Source organism: Argentina silus (genome assembly GCF_951799395.1).
Source record: "Argentina silus genome assembly, chromosome: 5".
Taxonomy (NCBI): domain Eukaryota; kingdom Metazoa; phylum Chordata; class Actinopteri; order Argentiniformes; family Argentinidae; genus Argentina; species Argentina silus.
In genome coordinates, this window is record NC_139659.1 from 14,200,521 (window position 1) to 14,214,798 (window position 14,278).

Genomic DNA, 14,278 nt, shown 5'->3' on the forward strand with positions numbered 1-14,278 from the left:
GTCACTTGAGCATAGGCACTCCAGCTAACTGTGATGTCCCAGTCTCAGAAGCGTCTGAGGAAACTGATCTGCTGGTATCTGCATCCCAGATCTCCTGCCTTGCTCCCAGACCCCTCTGGGTATCGGTTTTCCTCTCTTGGTTACAGAGACAGCTCTCTCCGCTCTGTGGTGTGGTGATCTGACTGTCCCTCTCGGAGGACAGTCATGAGGAACCATCACACATCAGTTGATCATGACGAGCTCCACAACCAAAGAAGATGGCGTTTAAGCAGCATTTTGCAAACAAAATCAGGCAGCCCACCATTGATAGGGTCCCAAAATAGAATGATTTAACAGAGCCTCATACGGAACATATCCTGATAGCAAGATAATATTTACTTCCTGGTATAGTCTCATGACACAAAACATAACATTATAGGTGTGTCTGTGTATGTGTGAATGTATGTGTGTGTGTGTGTGTGTGTGTGTGTGTGTGTGTGTGTGTGTGTGTGTGTGTGTGTGTGTGTGTGTGTGCACGCGTGCACATGTGCGCATCTGTGTGTGTGTGTGTGTGTGTGTGTGTGTGTGTGTGTGTGTGTGTGTGTGTGTGTGTGTCTGGTGCTGAAACAGAGCTGCTGGGTCCCAGAACCTCTCTGAAGGAGGGTGACATGACCTAAGGGACTGATGGAACTGGAAAGGTCATCGCTGAAATGTCACTGCCCATTACACCCTGAATAAAGGGGACATTTTGCTGTACAGTGTCGACCCTTTAAAACAGGGGGGTTCTTTACAGATGGAGCCCGGAGGGAAATATCCCTATAACTGGACATTTTAAAAAGAGAGAGATGTGGAGACAGCGATGGACACACTGGATACAGCAGAGTGTCATATATGGATGACTAGTTTGTCATATGGAAAACCCAGGTGTGTGTGTGTGTGTGTGTGTGTGTGTGTGTGTGTGTGTGTGTGTGTGTGTGTGTGTGTGTTGGAGGACTAAGGGGAGGAGGATGTGTAAAGGCTTAAATTCAAAGGTCCCCAGGGATGAACGTTTTCTAAGCTATTGCAGAGACGCATCAACAAATATGAGAGCTGACTTCCACCCACAATAGACAGTTCACTCTCCCATATTCAACATCATCTGGAGTAGGATATTTGACGAACGGCATTATTGGAGATTAACCTTGCTGTACATGCTCACTGGTCTAGCCAGCGATAAACATCAAAACAACACTAAGCACATTGCTAGAAAGCAGGATCAAATACATGCAGATCACGACCTAATCCATGCTGGCTTGCAGAACGAGGATAACCCCTCAGAGTAGGCTAGACGAAGGCTCCGCCTTGACACTGGTTGTTTATTTATTTGATTTTCGCGATAGATTAGGTCTCCTTTAAGCGTCCGAGTTAATTAATTAGATTCAAAATGCGTGCATCTCGCAACGGCATTATTCCAATCGCATCTATCTTCTCGGCAAGGAAACGGAATGGCAGAAACCGTGCGGGAGAATGAAAACCCTTCTGAGCCGAGACATACCATCGAAACAACCAGCCATTTCAGCTGCCGCCGCTCGAATCAGTCGACTTATGAAATATAATATGGCACGGCAGCAAACCGCGTCCTTCTTCTGCTAAACATGTCGCCTCTCCGCTGATGAGTGCGCCACATTGTCGTCCTTGTCGTTGCACAGCCGGGAATGACAACACGGCAAGATGGTCCGCATTGCAAGCGTGCTGGGTTTGGTTATGTTCAGTGTCGCTTTGCTCATATTGTCTTTGATCAGCTACGTGTCAATAAAGAAAGATTTTCTTTTCACGACCCCAAAATATGCAAATTCGGGGGGGCCACGGATGTATATGTTTCATGCCGGATTTCGGTAAGTATGTTTGTGATATGGGCGTATTATTAAACTACTGTTCTATTGGCTTGACAGCTGAAATTGTAATTCATTTATAACCGTCTGTATTGATACTGCAGCATATGTTTTAAGATGTTTCTCAAATCGGAGTGTGTTATAGGCTTGTGGTGCACCACAAATCAAAAGGCCTTCACTGTTACAGCAGCAATATGACGCCTTCTTTTGGCAATTTCTCAAATCATAGGCTATACTCATAATCATAGCACGATATTGGTTATGCGAAGAAAAATAACAAGGTATAGATAGACTCCGCTTTCGCTGTTTTGAATATGAGTCGAAGTCGAAATGCCGGCGAGTGAATATCAAAAACAACAAGCCCACCCTGTGAAAAGAAAAGAGGGCATCATTTAATCCCTGGTCATTAACAAGCACAGCGCATGTTCTGATTCTCTGGTGCGCTTCTGCGAGGCCCCTGTGTCGCTGAGGCCGAGCGCGCCGCTCTGACGCCACGGTCACAGCGCTGCTCTGGGGAGCTGTCCTTGGTTCTGATTTACACGTGTGGTAGATTCATTTCCTCACTGTAATCAGTTCCTCTTTGTTGCTGCAGCCAAGGTTATGTGGAGGGAGCCATTTTGCAAAGCTTTCGAGAAAAGTCACTTCAGAGGACGTCTAGGCAGTGTTCCCCTCTGTTTTAGCCGCTTTTTTGTTGTGGTGGTTGGAATGACTGTGATGTTTTAGCACGAATGATTCTCAATGGATACTCAGCGTAGGTCTAGCTTATACCTGAAAGAATAATATACTGGATCTCAAAGTAGCCTATCACCCACCTCCATAATCATAGAATTATATGTAATATCAGGACAACCCCAAATAAGCATAATACAGAAATTAAAAATGTGGTGTGCATGTTCAACCTGACCGTACCCTGTTATTGGTTAATTGAGTGAAACCTTAAAGCTAAAGGGGAACACAAGCATTCCATGCAATCCTCCTATAACACTAGTAAAGGCAGTTTCTACCAAACCTTGTAAGAATTTGCAGATAGTCTTGAGTGTCATCACCAGAGGCCTAATAACTTTGCAGTGAAAAAGAAAAACGAAAGCTACCGCTTTGAAATGTCAACCACAACAAAGGCCCAAGTCTAAAACAAGCTTGTTAATTAGGGACATTGATTGCCAGAAGCAATGGCAGGAGGAGGAGGATGAGGGGGAGGAAGAGGAGGAGAAGGAGGAGAAGGAGGAGAAGCAGGAGAAGGAGGAGAAGGGTGGCATGGCATTGATCAGGACTGTTTTAACAACTGCCTCCCAGTGACACATAACTGGGCCTCCAATGCCTGAATCTGGTCCAGTGGTACTGCTGCTGTCTCTGGGCTACAGTACTTCTTCATTTCCCCTACAGTCTCTTGCCAACCAGCTGTCTCAATAAAGTTAGAAGATACAAAAAAAACAGGCCTCCATTGCTAGTGGAAGAGATCCATTGGGTTGTGTGTTTGTCTCATGTTCACAGGTCCCAGCTGGCTATGAAGTACCTGGACCCGGCCTTCACCCCTCTGACTAACGCTCTGAATGAGGGTCTGCAGGAGAATGCCTCCAAATGGCGCTACAACCGATCAGCCTTCCAGGAGCAGAGGTGACGTAGCTACGCTTGTTTCCCTCCGTCTCTCTCCAGCCTATCTAGGTTTCTCTAGTATTTATTACTCTTTCTCTCTGTGCCGTTCACTTCTTTTTGTAAAACGTCTTTGGGTCTTAGAAAAGAGCTACATACATTTAATGTGTTGTTTGTTGTTATTACTACTGCTACTGGTTCAACTACACAGACATACTTTAGACCAGACACCAAGCTAGGCGTTATCTGGAGGGGGCAATGTAGACCAGTGGAGGCTGGTGGAGGTAGAAATCAGAGGACAGGCTCATTGTAATGCATGGAATGGAATCAGTTTGATACCATTCATCATTTCATTCCATGCATTACAATGAGCCCATCCTCCGATTTCCACCTACACCAGCCTTCACTGATGTAGACCAGTTCCCATCTGCAGTCAGTTGAATTGTTGAATAACATCCATAAATACACAATTTCACCTGATGAGAATGCAAGGTATTCAGTGTGATTAGAGTCGTTCATTTAATAACTCACCATTGAGGATTATCTTTGAGCTCATTGATTTAATCCTAAAAGGGGGAACATTATTCTACCATTCTACTGATTGGTTAGATGAAATGGACAGGACCACACAGAAGCTTGCGCAATTTTTTGACAATATCATATCGATATCGCCCGATCTGATCCCCTTTATTCTCTTTTCCAGAAAAGAGATCTCTCAGTACATCGATATCCCCCACAACTTCACCCTGACCAGGGGCAACGTGCGTGTGGGCCAGCTGATGCACTACGACTACTCCAGCCACAAGTATGTCTTCTCCATCGGTGAGAACTTCAAGTCCCTGCTCCCAGAGGCCTCCCAGATCGTCAACAAGCGCTACAACGTCTGTGCGGTGGTCGGAAACAGCGGCATCCTCACGGGCAGCCGGTGCGGCCCGGAGATCGAGAAGTTTGACTACGTCTTCCGCTGCAACTTCGCCCCCACAGAGATCTTCCGAAAGGACGTGGGGAGGAGGACCAACCTGACCACCTTCAACCCCAGCATCCTGGAGAAGTACTACAACAACCTGCTGACCATCCAAGACCGCAACAACTTCTTCCTGAGCCTGAAGAAGCTGGACAGGGCCATCCTGTGGATCCCAGCCTTCTTCTTCCACACCTCGGCCACGGTCACTCGCACCCTGGTGGACTTCTTTGTTGAGCACAGGGGACAGCTGAAGGTCCGGCTGGCATGGCCCGGGAACATCATGCAGTATGTCAACAGGTGAGCCACACTGACTGGACCAGAGCTGGGTCAAAGGGTATTATACTTTGAGTGTTTGCTTGAGTCTGGCTGCCTGGAGTGCCCAATGGTTGGGGTTTGTACTTTTAAGACTATTCCATTGGTTCCATTGTGCCAGGCAAACTCAATCAAGCACGGCGAGAATTTGAACCCAGGTCTGCACTGGACACACCCAATATAGAGTTGCCTTTGTGGCTAACCATTTGAATAAACTTACTCTGTACCTGTGTAGTAACATTGCAATGACTATGTAGTAACATTGTAATGACTGTCTAGTAACATTGTAATTCCTCTAATAACAATATTGTATTGAGTCAATGTAAGACTCCTAACAAGGGACGAGGTGTCATAATCTACTAACTCCACCACTCTTGAGCTTTGTTACGATGTATGCCGTAGGATCCATAATGGCGTAACAGGTAAACATGATCCTCAGTCTGAATGGAACCAGATGGTATTGAGCTGTATGGTATGGAGAGAGAGGGATTTGGAGGGAAGCTCCCAGATTATGAGGAGAGGGCTGTTTGTGAATGGTACGGCACAGAGACGCAGTATGAAGAGGGAGCTTAATTTAGCGCTCACTGGTGCCTCCAGAAGAGACTTGGCTGCACTGTAATCTCCCTCAATCCCATTAAAGCAACCTGCTCGGACAGAATTACTCCATTTAAGAAGCTCAGTCCTCCCTAAGACACCTTAAGTGTCTATTGTTGGGGGCATTTTGATTTCTTCTGGGGAATGTGATAAAGCATGGAAGGTTATATTGGATTTCTGCTGAATACACACACACAATACAGCCAAAAGCAGGTACAGATAGAGACATACACACATGCGGGCACGCATACACTCACATGCACACACATGTGCACAAACACACGCACACACACCCACACACACCCACCCCCCCCCCCACACACACACACACACACACCCACCCCACACACACACACACACACACACACACACACACACACACACACACACACACACACACACACACACACACACACACACACACACACTGTGTGAAACCCGAGGCAACCACAATGTCATCCTAACGTCTTGCCATATTTCTCTCATGTCTTTTAGGTACTGGAAGACCAAGCAGCTGTCTCCAAAGCGTCTGAGCACGGGGATCCTCATGTACACACTGGCCTCGTCCATGTGCGAGGAGATCCACCTCTACGGCTTCTGGCCCTTCGGCTGGGACCCCAACACAGGCAAGGAGCTGCCCTACCACTACTACGACAAGAAGGGCACCAAGTTCACCACCAAGTGGCAAGAGTCCCACCAGCTGCCCGCCGAGTTCAAGCTGCTCTACAAGATGCACACGGAGGGTCTCATCAAGCTGACCCTCTCACACTGTGCCTAGAGGACACACAGGGACCGCCGAGAACAGCTAGCTGGCTAGCGCTAGCCGAGCTAACCCGAGCTGGCCACGCTAGCCAGCCGCATTAGCCACGTACGCTAGCCCTCAGCCACGGCTGCCCAATAGCTGACCATGTTGCTGCTTCATACGCTTTGCAACAGCTAAATTACAGCGACAACTACATTATAAATGTATCTATAAGCTCACAACAATTCATACTTATCAGTGCTCTTGTTTACGCTGTAGAAGTTATTGAAATCCCTGTATTGACGTGCAGGTGCCAGCTGAGTGTTACTGGATGGTAATGGTGACTATGAGAATAACTGTAATGTTACGTTGTTTTTCTCAGGTGATATAAGTTGCTGTAGGTTTTTCCAAAATGTATTTATGTCAAAGAACTATCCGTTCATAATTAGATTATCATTCAACAGGCACAAGAAACATGAAATATGCAGGTCAGTAAAAGATTCCTACAGTAGCTTTGGGACCAAATGTTGCTTAGGGTAGGGATGCGCATTGCACATGATATTTATGTACCGGTGTATGTTCAGACATATTTATCCATATATTAACTTTTATTTAACCGTTAACCTTCAACCTTTGTGTTAAGAGCACAATGCTATAGATGGTACTAAGATTTTAAAGGAAAACAAGGTAAATGGTATGAGAGGGTTTTTTTGCATGCTCAGGTGACTTATTTTGGCCCAGCAAATATAGAGAACCTCTGGTAGTCAGTTTAGGTATTATATAGATAAAATAGATTCATCTCTCTTCAAGCAGCAATGCAGACATATTCATGGACAGCATATATACTATATGTAATATTGCTGTCTGGTTAAATGCATCACTAACTATTCAAAATGGGAAACTTCAAAGGCCAGATGTTTTCTGCACAGTCAGAGTAGGGCAGAACACATATACAACTACATATACAACATTTCAGTTTTCAATTAATTATGCCCTCTGTGTGTGTGTGTGTGTGTGTGAGTGTGTGTGTGTCTGTCTGTGCGTGCGTGCGTGCGTGCGTGCGTGCGTGCGTGCGTGCATGTGTTTGTGCGTGTGTGTGTTTCAGCTGCTCAGTGTGTGTCCTGCTGAAACACAGATGTGCTCTCTCATTAGTAAGTGTGATTCCCTCAGGGAGAAGCGGGAGGTGTCCAGAACGAGGGCTCAAGCAGCTCTCTTCTATGGAAATCAAGTCTCACTTTGGGAATGTAGAGCTCTCCTTTCTGGTGCTGGGTGCTCTGTGTGTGTGTTTTGTCATGTCAAGGACTGGGGATGTGGGTCTGTTATGTGCTGGGTGGGGTTTTGAGTCGGTACCATTACTGATTCTGAAGTCAGTGTGTAAAGTTCATTCAGAGTTACTATATTACGAGACAAGCGGATGTCGGTGAAAAATACTACTATTTTTGTAATCGAAACTGATTTCAAATAGCTATTTTTCTCTTCCTGTTTCCAGAGTTTACGTAAGCGTTTGTTTGTTTGTTTGTTTGTTTGTTGTTGTTGTTGTTGTTGTTGTTGTTTTACCTTGCTCCTTGTCAGAGGTCTACATTATTTTAGTGGATGACTTCCATGCATATTCTGATATTGTACTTATATACAGTAGATATACAGATCTATTTATTTGTTTATTATTAGATACTTGAATATATTTTATCATTCTGGCGTACGGTTGATTATATAGAAATGAATGATAACGCTTTGAATTTGCCAAAAAGCAAAAACTATCACATTTATTCAAGAACATTTGAACTAATTTCTGGTAAATCTTGTGACTTGATATCAATTGTAATTATTATTTCTAACATGTTTTTTATCATTCTCTATGATTTAGTCTTTGAATTGCTTATTTAAGATTGATTGATTCTCTCAGCCTCAGATAGACTGTAAGCTAATGCCGGTCTGGACATGCAGTAACTAGCCTGTAATACTCAAAGCTCTCGCAAAGCTGACAAAACAGCATACTCTAGCAAATGTATCTTGAGACTCACAAAGGACCTATGGAGGAATCTCTGATTGTGATTTTAAACCATGAATTGTAACATCTATACTGTATGTCGATGACATGTACAGTAACATGTACAGTAACATGGAATGTAATGTTTCAACAACATGATTTGGTTACAGCAATGTTCTATCTAGTAAACCAAAGAGTATAGAGATTCATTGCGAAACAACCAAAGCCACCTCTATCCATTTGGTGGTGTGATGATCTGGTTTAATGACATCATTGAGGCCTGGTCCTGAAATTAAATGAGAAATAGTTACAGTGGAAAAAAAAAGAGGTGTGTATTCTAGAACATTAGTGCAAGGCTTGTGCCGATATTTGAAATTATTATATTGCTGGCCCACAGTGTTAAGAATGTAATCCTCTGGACCTCTGCCGTATTGCTTAGCACTGAGCTATTTTCTATATGAACCAAGAAAAAAACAGACATTATACAATACTTTAATGCAGTACATGTATTGGCAAAGACGCACAGCGAAAGGAGAGGAGTACATGGGGCACGGAGGGGGTCCGAGTCGGACCTGTAGACTAGTCTGGCTCAGTATTGATGTGTACTTCTGGGTGTAAAATTAACCCACTATACAATGCAGAGCGTCAAGCAAGGCTCCTCTTGAGTGTGTTTATTCACCAGCTCCCCTCTGACTTTCTCCACATGGCATCTGTCCACAGTCCAACACACACAATCATTAAAGGCTGCTTCATTGACTTGGTCTCTGGAATCAATGCTTTTATATTCCGTCTGTCTTCCAGCCCTTGACTAAAGAGGTTTTAGTTTAGCCCCTCTTCCCCCGCTTCCCACCCCCTCCCCCCCCCACCCCCCCACCCCTCTCCCCACACACACACCACCAAAACGCATGGTTTATGGAGTCCCTCTGTAATTCTATGGTCTTCTATGGTTGTCTGCAATGACTCTCATTCTCCGCCCTAAATCAAAACGATGTGAATGTAGGATATATATATAATACGTATATATATATATAATACGTATATATATATATATATATATATATATATATATATACACGTACATTTTACAGTGTTGATCCTGCCATTTCCATTTCTTTCTGGTTTATTTATGGTGTTTGTTTGTTGTTTGTTTGTTTGTGTTGTTACCATTTTATTTGACAAAATACAGTACAAGCCTATTTGGTCTGTTTTTACTGTTTCTCAAGTATGATACATTTACATGAACACTTTGAGTCATGGATTGTAAAATGATGTGTGCTTTTGTGTAAATACAGCATGTATAAGTACATACTGTATGTTTCCCCCTTATTTATTTAGTGTAATTAAAATGTTATTTAGTTACCAATCAAGCACAAGTCTCAATCTCAACTGTTTCAACCTCTTTGTGGTTTTGAGGTCTTGTTCACTGTTTTGATCAAATTTCATTCCCTTTATCGGTTTGTGAAAACATTATGTGGAGTGTACAGAAGTTTCATTTTGTATCTTTGTGTTTTTTTTTTTTTTACTATATAAAGTCAGTTGGTGACAGAGGTACAGGAGCGTAAAGTCCTTTTAAGCTAGCCTAGGATACAAAAGAATGACTTGACTTCTTAACAACGGAATGCTCATATTCTGAATGTGAATGAATGGTCTGATGGTTCTGGTGAACATGTCTCCTGTACGCCCTCCCTCAAAGTCTTGTGAATGTAATGCACCTTTGGATTCTTCTATTGTACACCAGGAATTCTCTGGAGCAGAGTTTTGTGTCAAATAAATTTCAGGTTTATCAATCATGTGTATTGTAATTTATTTTAAAGCAACTTCTGATATTGATTCTCATTCTGAACATCTCTTGATGCACTGTTATGATGTTAACATGGCCAGAACCCCCACACGGCATGCAGCAGTTAAGGGGGAATTATAAAACCTTTATCACCAATCAAAAGAGGTTGGGATGTTTTATACAGAATATCATGCAGTTTTATGCAGAATTAAAAATATGTTATTATATATATATATATATATATATATATATATATATATATATAACATTTATTTTAATTTGTTTAAATTCTACTAGACTTAGGCAATGAAATTGGAATTTATGTCAAAGAACTAAAGATAGCTTTCATCTGATAATGGACAATTGCATAATATCAGATTATTTTCTCAGGCATCAGTTGCACAAGTGGCGGGGTGATATTGGAGCCAATATGGCCTTTACCACAGGACAGGCCAGTTCACATGCAGTGACCCCTGACCTTTAGCTCCCAAGGGGCCATAGGGAGGGGCTCCTCTATGACATAACATGGATGACCATTCAGCATACATGGACAATAGTGAGAACACAAGCCTATACAGTATTCAAACCCTCTGCCCTCTTCAATACTGGGAAGTTAGTTCTTAAATCGACCAGCATTGTCCATTATGTTTCAGGGGAAACAGAATCACCTCAGAATAACCATAAAATTATTGTTTGTAGTGAAGTTTTGTCAACCAGTGATCAAAATAGCCATCTGTGTTAAAAGCCCATCCCTTACAGTACATTCTGTGTATTTATTTATTTGACTCCTTGCCAGAATCATTCACAATTACACTGAACAATATTAATCAAACCATTAATACATGTAACCGTTATTACATTTAGTACAATTCTTCAATTCATCTTACGATCGTGATTCACAAATCACAAACTCCTATCTGAAACAAACTGAACACACATTGAGTGAGCCGTTTTCCGACTGCATTGATTCTCATATTGACTGAGTAGCTCTGCTGGAGCTTGGTCAGTGGTGTAGCCTCGTCCTTTTAACTCTGCAGGAGATGAAGAGTCCGATACACAACAGAAAATAGAAACATATTGTTATGTGCTTGACTTAAGGCCACAATACTAGCTTGTCGATTCACCCACAGTTTACTGACCCTCTCTCACCCTCTCTCACACACAGGGTTGCCAGGGATAAAAACACATTGGATAACATGTGATTTCATCATATTTTTTATTAAACTATAGGTTATTCACCTGAAAGGTTCTGGTGACCGAATACTGTATAACATACACCAAAGTAAAAGATAATGTATAATATACCTACATGTTACTTTTACATGGGTCCAGAATGGGAACATCTAAGCATACAGTGTGTTATGCCACCAGACCCATAGTCGGTGTGTTCTACTGCCTTCCACAGCCCATTAGGTTCCCAGTATGCATACTTTTATTTTGAAAGATGTACTTTTATTGTATGTCTAAGCAAAACACAAAATAAAACATGCTTTCATCGATAACAAAACAGTAGCTTTGTGAAACGACTCTGAACGTGTTAGCACGGTAGAATGGCCGACTGTGTGCGTCAGCTTCCAGACAGAGGCTACAGACCTTTAAAGTGTTTTTTTTTGTTCTGGGGGAATTTGGCCTAAGCAGACAAAAATGAGCGAGATAAGATAATCACTCACGGACTCCACACTCTGTCAATGTGTTCATTTAAACCCTTCTGAGAAATTTCATTTCAGTCCCCAAACCCCTCGTCCCTGACAGGACAATTAAGCGAAGGGGATAAGCAGTTTTTTCCTTCTCTCTGCATAATGTAAACAGAAATTATGTAAAGCACCTCTCTCTGGGATCAATACAGGCCTGCTGAGGTTCAGCCCTGGGGGTCATGGAGAAAGTGCAACCCGCCGTGTTAGGAGAAAAAACAACAATAACCAAAAGCAGGAAGTTTGAAATGTGTCACACACACACACACACACACACACACACACACACACACACCACACACACACACACACACACACACACACACACCACACACACACACACACACACACACACACACACACACACACACACACACACACACACACACACACACACACACACACAGTCACCATTGTCTGTTATCAGTTGTAAAACTCAAACTCACTGATGAAAAGAGGAATGGCGAGACTCAATTTAGTTATGTTTGACCACTTTTAATTCATAGTCACTCAGGTTGCTGTTGTTGAAAAGATAACAGTGATTGTCAATGATACGATCGCTGATACGATCACAGGAGGAATACAAGACAATGATAAAGAACCTCTGTTTCAACAACATTTCTGAAGTTCATTACACAGTTAAAACAAATGATACCAATAATGACTTGGTGGTCCACACAGCATTGTGTCACATAGTGACAAACCAGTAAAAAAACATCAAAGCACACTCCCTAAAATGACATACAGGAGGATCCTTGATGCTGATGAGGTGATCAATGTTCAAACGCAGATAGGTTGCAGCTATTGTGCTACATAAGGAAACAATCAATGTGCAGATACTTTGAACTCGCATTTTTGCTCTGTCGACAGTTTATTTTGTATTCAGGAGTCATATACATTTCAACACAATCTTAAAACATAATATCCATGTAAAAGGCACCCCATAAAAAAAATACATTTCTGTTTTCAAGCCTTTTGATTTGCTATTATTTCTGGTTGTTTTTATTGCATGACAATTCCATGAGAATCTAATTACCATTATACTGCATGTAGATATCTAGTAAAATACCGTGTAGATAATATGTTCCCCTAAAGTACAGTAGTCCGTAAAATAAAAACTCATAACAATTATACATGCAGTAAATGAGTAGTATCATGATTACTTATTCATCTTTACACTCTTCTTAAATTGTTATTGCAGATTTGATATGGAACTGTTGCTGTGGACGTTCTAACTAAGCTCTGTTACATCAGAACTCAGGGTCTCAGAGGTGCCTCAGTGTCAGTCAGTCAGTCAGTTGGGAGCCTGTTTGGTGGTCCCTCTCAGTGTGATAGAAGGGCTGAAAGGCCATAGTTCAAAGGTCAGCAGTCAGGAGGCAGAGTGTTTATATTTCCCTGCTGAGAATGACGCAAAGTAGGTTCAACACAGTGACATGGTTGGAAGGGAAACACCTCAGGTGGATTATTGGCTGGTGAATGCTATGTTAGAAAGGTTTCTATGCAAGGCAAAATTATGTTTTTTAATGTACAGAGGTTTTAGAGCATGCACCACCATAAACACACACACACACACACACACACACACACACACACACACACACACACACGCGCACACACACATGCACTCACTTATCCTGTACCTAAAACTGGTAACAGATTAACTGCAGCTTCACAGCAGAAGCTCATCGACTCAGCCTAAAATGGTTGCTTTCTCATGTAGATATACAGAGTTGTTTTTAAAACTGCTGATGATCAATAACTTCACCTCAGAGAATGTTGCTATTAAACATCCAACAACAAATTTCCACATCACACCATTAACATACCAAACATTGATTTGAAAAAGGAAATTATTGTATTATTTCATATGATGATAATGATGATGATAATAATAATAATAATAATAATAATAATAATAATAATAATAATAATAATAATAATGATGATGATGATGATGATGATGACCATGATAATAACAATAGTGTTATAGTGGTTTTGGTTGTTGTTGTTGTTGTTGTGGTAGTGGGAGTATAGGAGAAATATTGATGGGCCATATAGTCAAAGGAAAATGTTGGATTTATGGGTGTATTATTTCTAAAATACAACACAAAGTAATAAATATATGTGAATTGTTCCTTATATAACGTTTACAAAATCACATCTCTTGGTTACCTAGTTAACAGCAATGCCTTGACTTTCTTTTTCTTCTTTTTTTTTCTTTTTAATCCAATTTGAATTAGGCTACATAAATGGAATTTCGATCCGAAATTCAAATGTATATAACTCATAAATAGTTAAGAATAAGTATTCATTCGATGTGAATGTGTTGTTGCTTTTACAATCTTTAGAGAAAAGTCACCCATCCGAACAGCGTACGTATATGCAAATGAAAGAGGTCAGATGGCTCGAGCCCGAAGGGATGACCTCTGATCCCCGATGACCCCCTCATTCTTGTTTCCTAATGTTCCGAGCTTGTAAAACAGAATGCCCTTCAAAGAAAAGAAGTGGTCATCGAGGATGGAAAATCTAAATATTGTGAAGTAGCCTATAACTCTTTGTGTGATAAGTTACTTCACTTGCGGTCTGATGCTTATGAATCAGCCTATATCTGTACATAATAATAATAATAATAATAATAATAATAATAATAATAATAATAATAATAATAATAATAATAATAGTTATTATTATTGTTATTATTACTATAATAATTGTTGTTGTTATTATTATTTTTATTTTTATTTTTATTATTATATTATTTTACTATT

At 41.4% G+C, this 14,278-nt stretch overlaps 1 protein-coding gene across 1 annotated transcript; it reads left to right on the forward strand.

The window, feature by feature from the left end:
• Positions 1–1,689: 1,689 nt before the first annotated feature.
• On the forward strand, positions 1,690–6,088 carry st8sia3 (ST8 alpha-N-acetyl-neuraminide alpha-2,8-sialyltransferase 3; the record flags this gene model as incomplete). The annotated part of the gene is made up of 4 exons (XM_083669558.1): positions 1,690–1,853; positions 3,342–3,464; positions 4,144–4,701; positions 5,806–6,088. The coding sequence occupies 4 exons, from the start codon at positions 1,690–1,692 to the stop codon at positions 6,086–6,088; spliced, it is 1,128 nt and encodes a 375-aa protein (XP_083525684.1).
• Between the last annotated feature and the right edge of the window lie 8,190 nt (positions 6,089–14,278).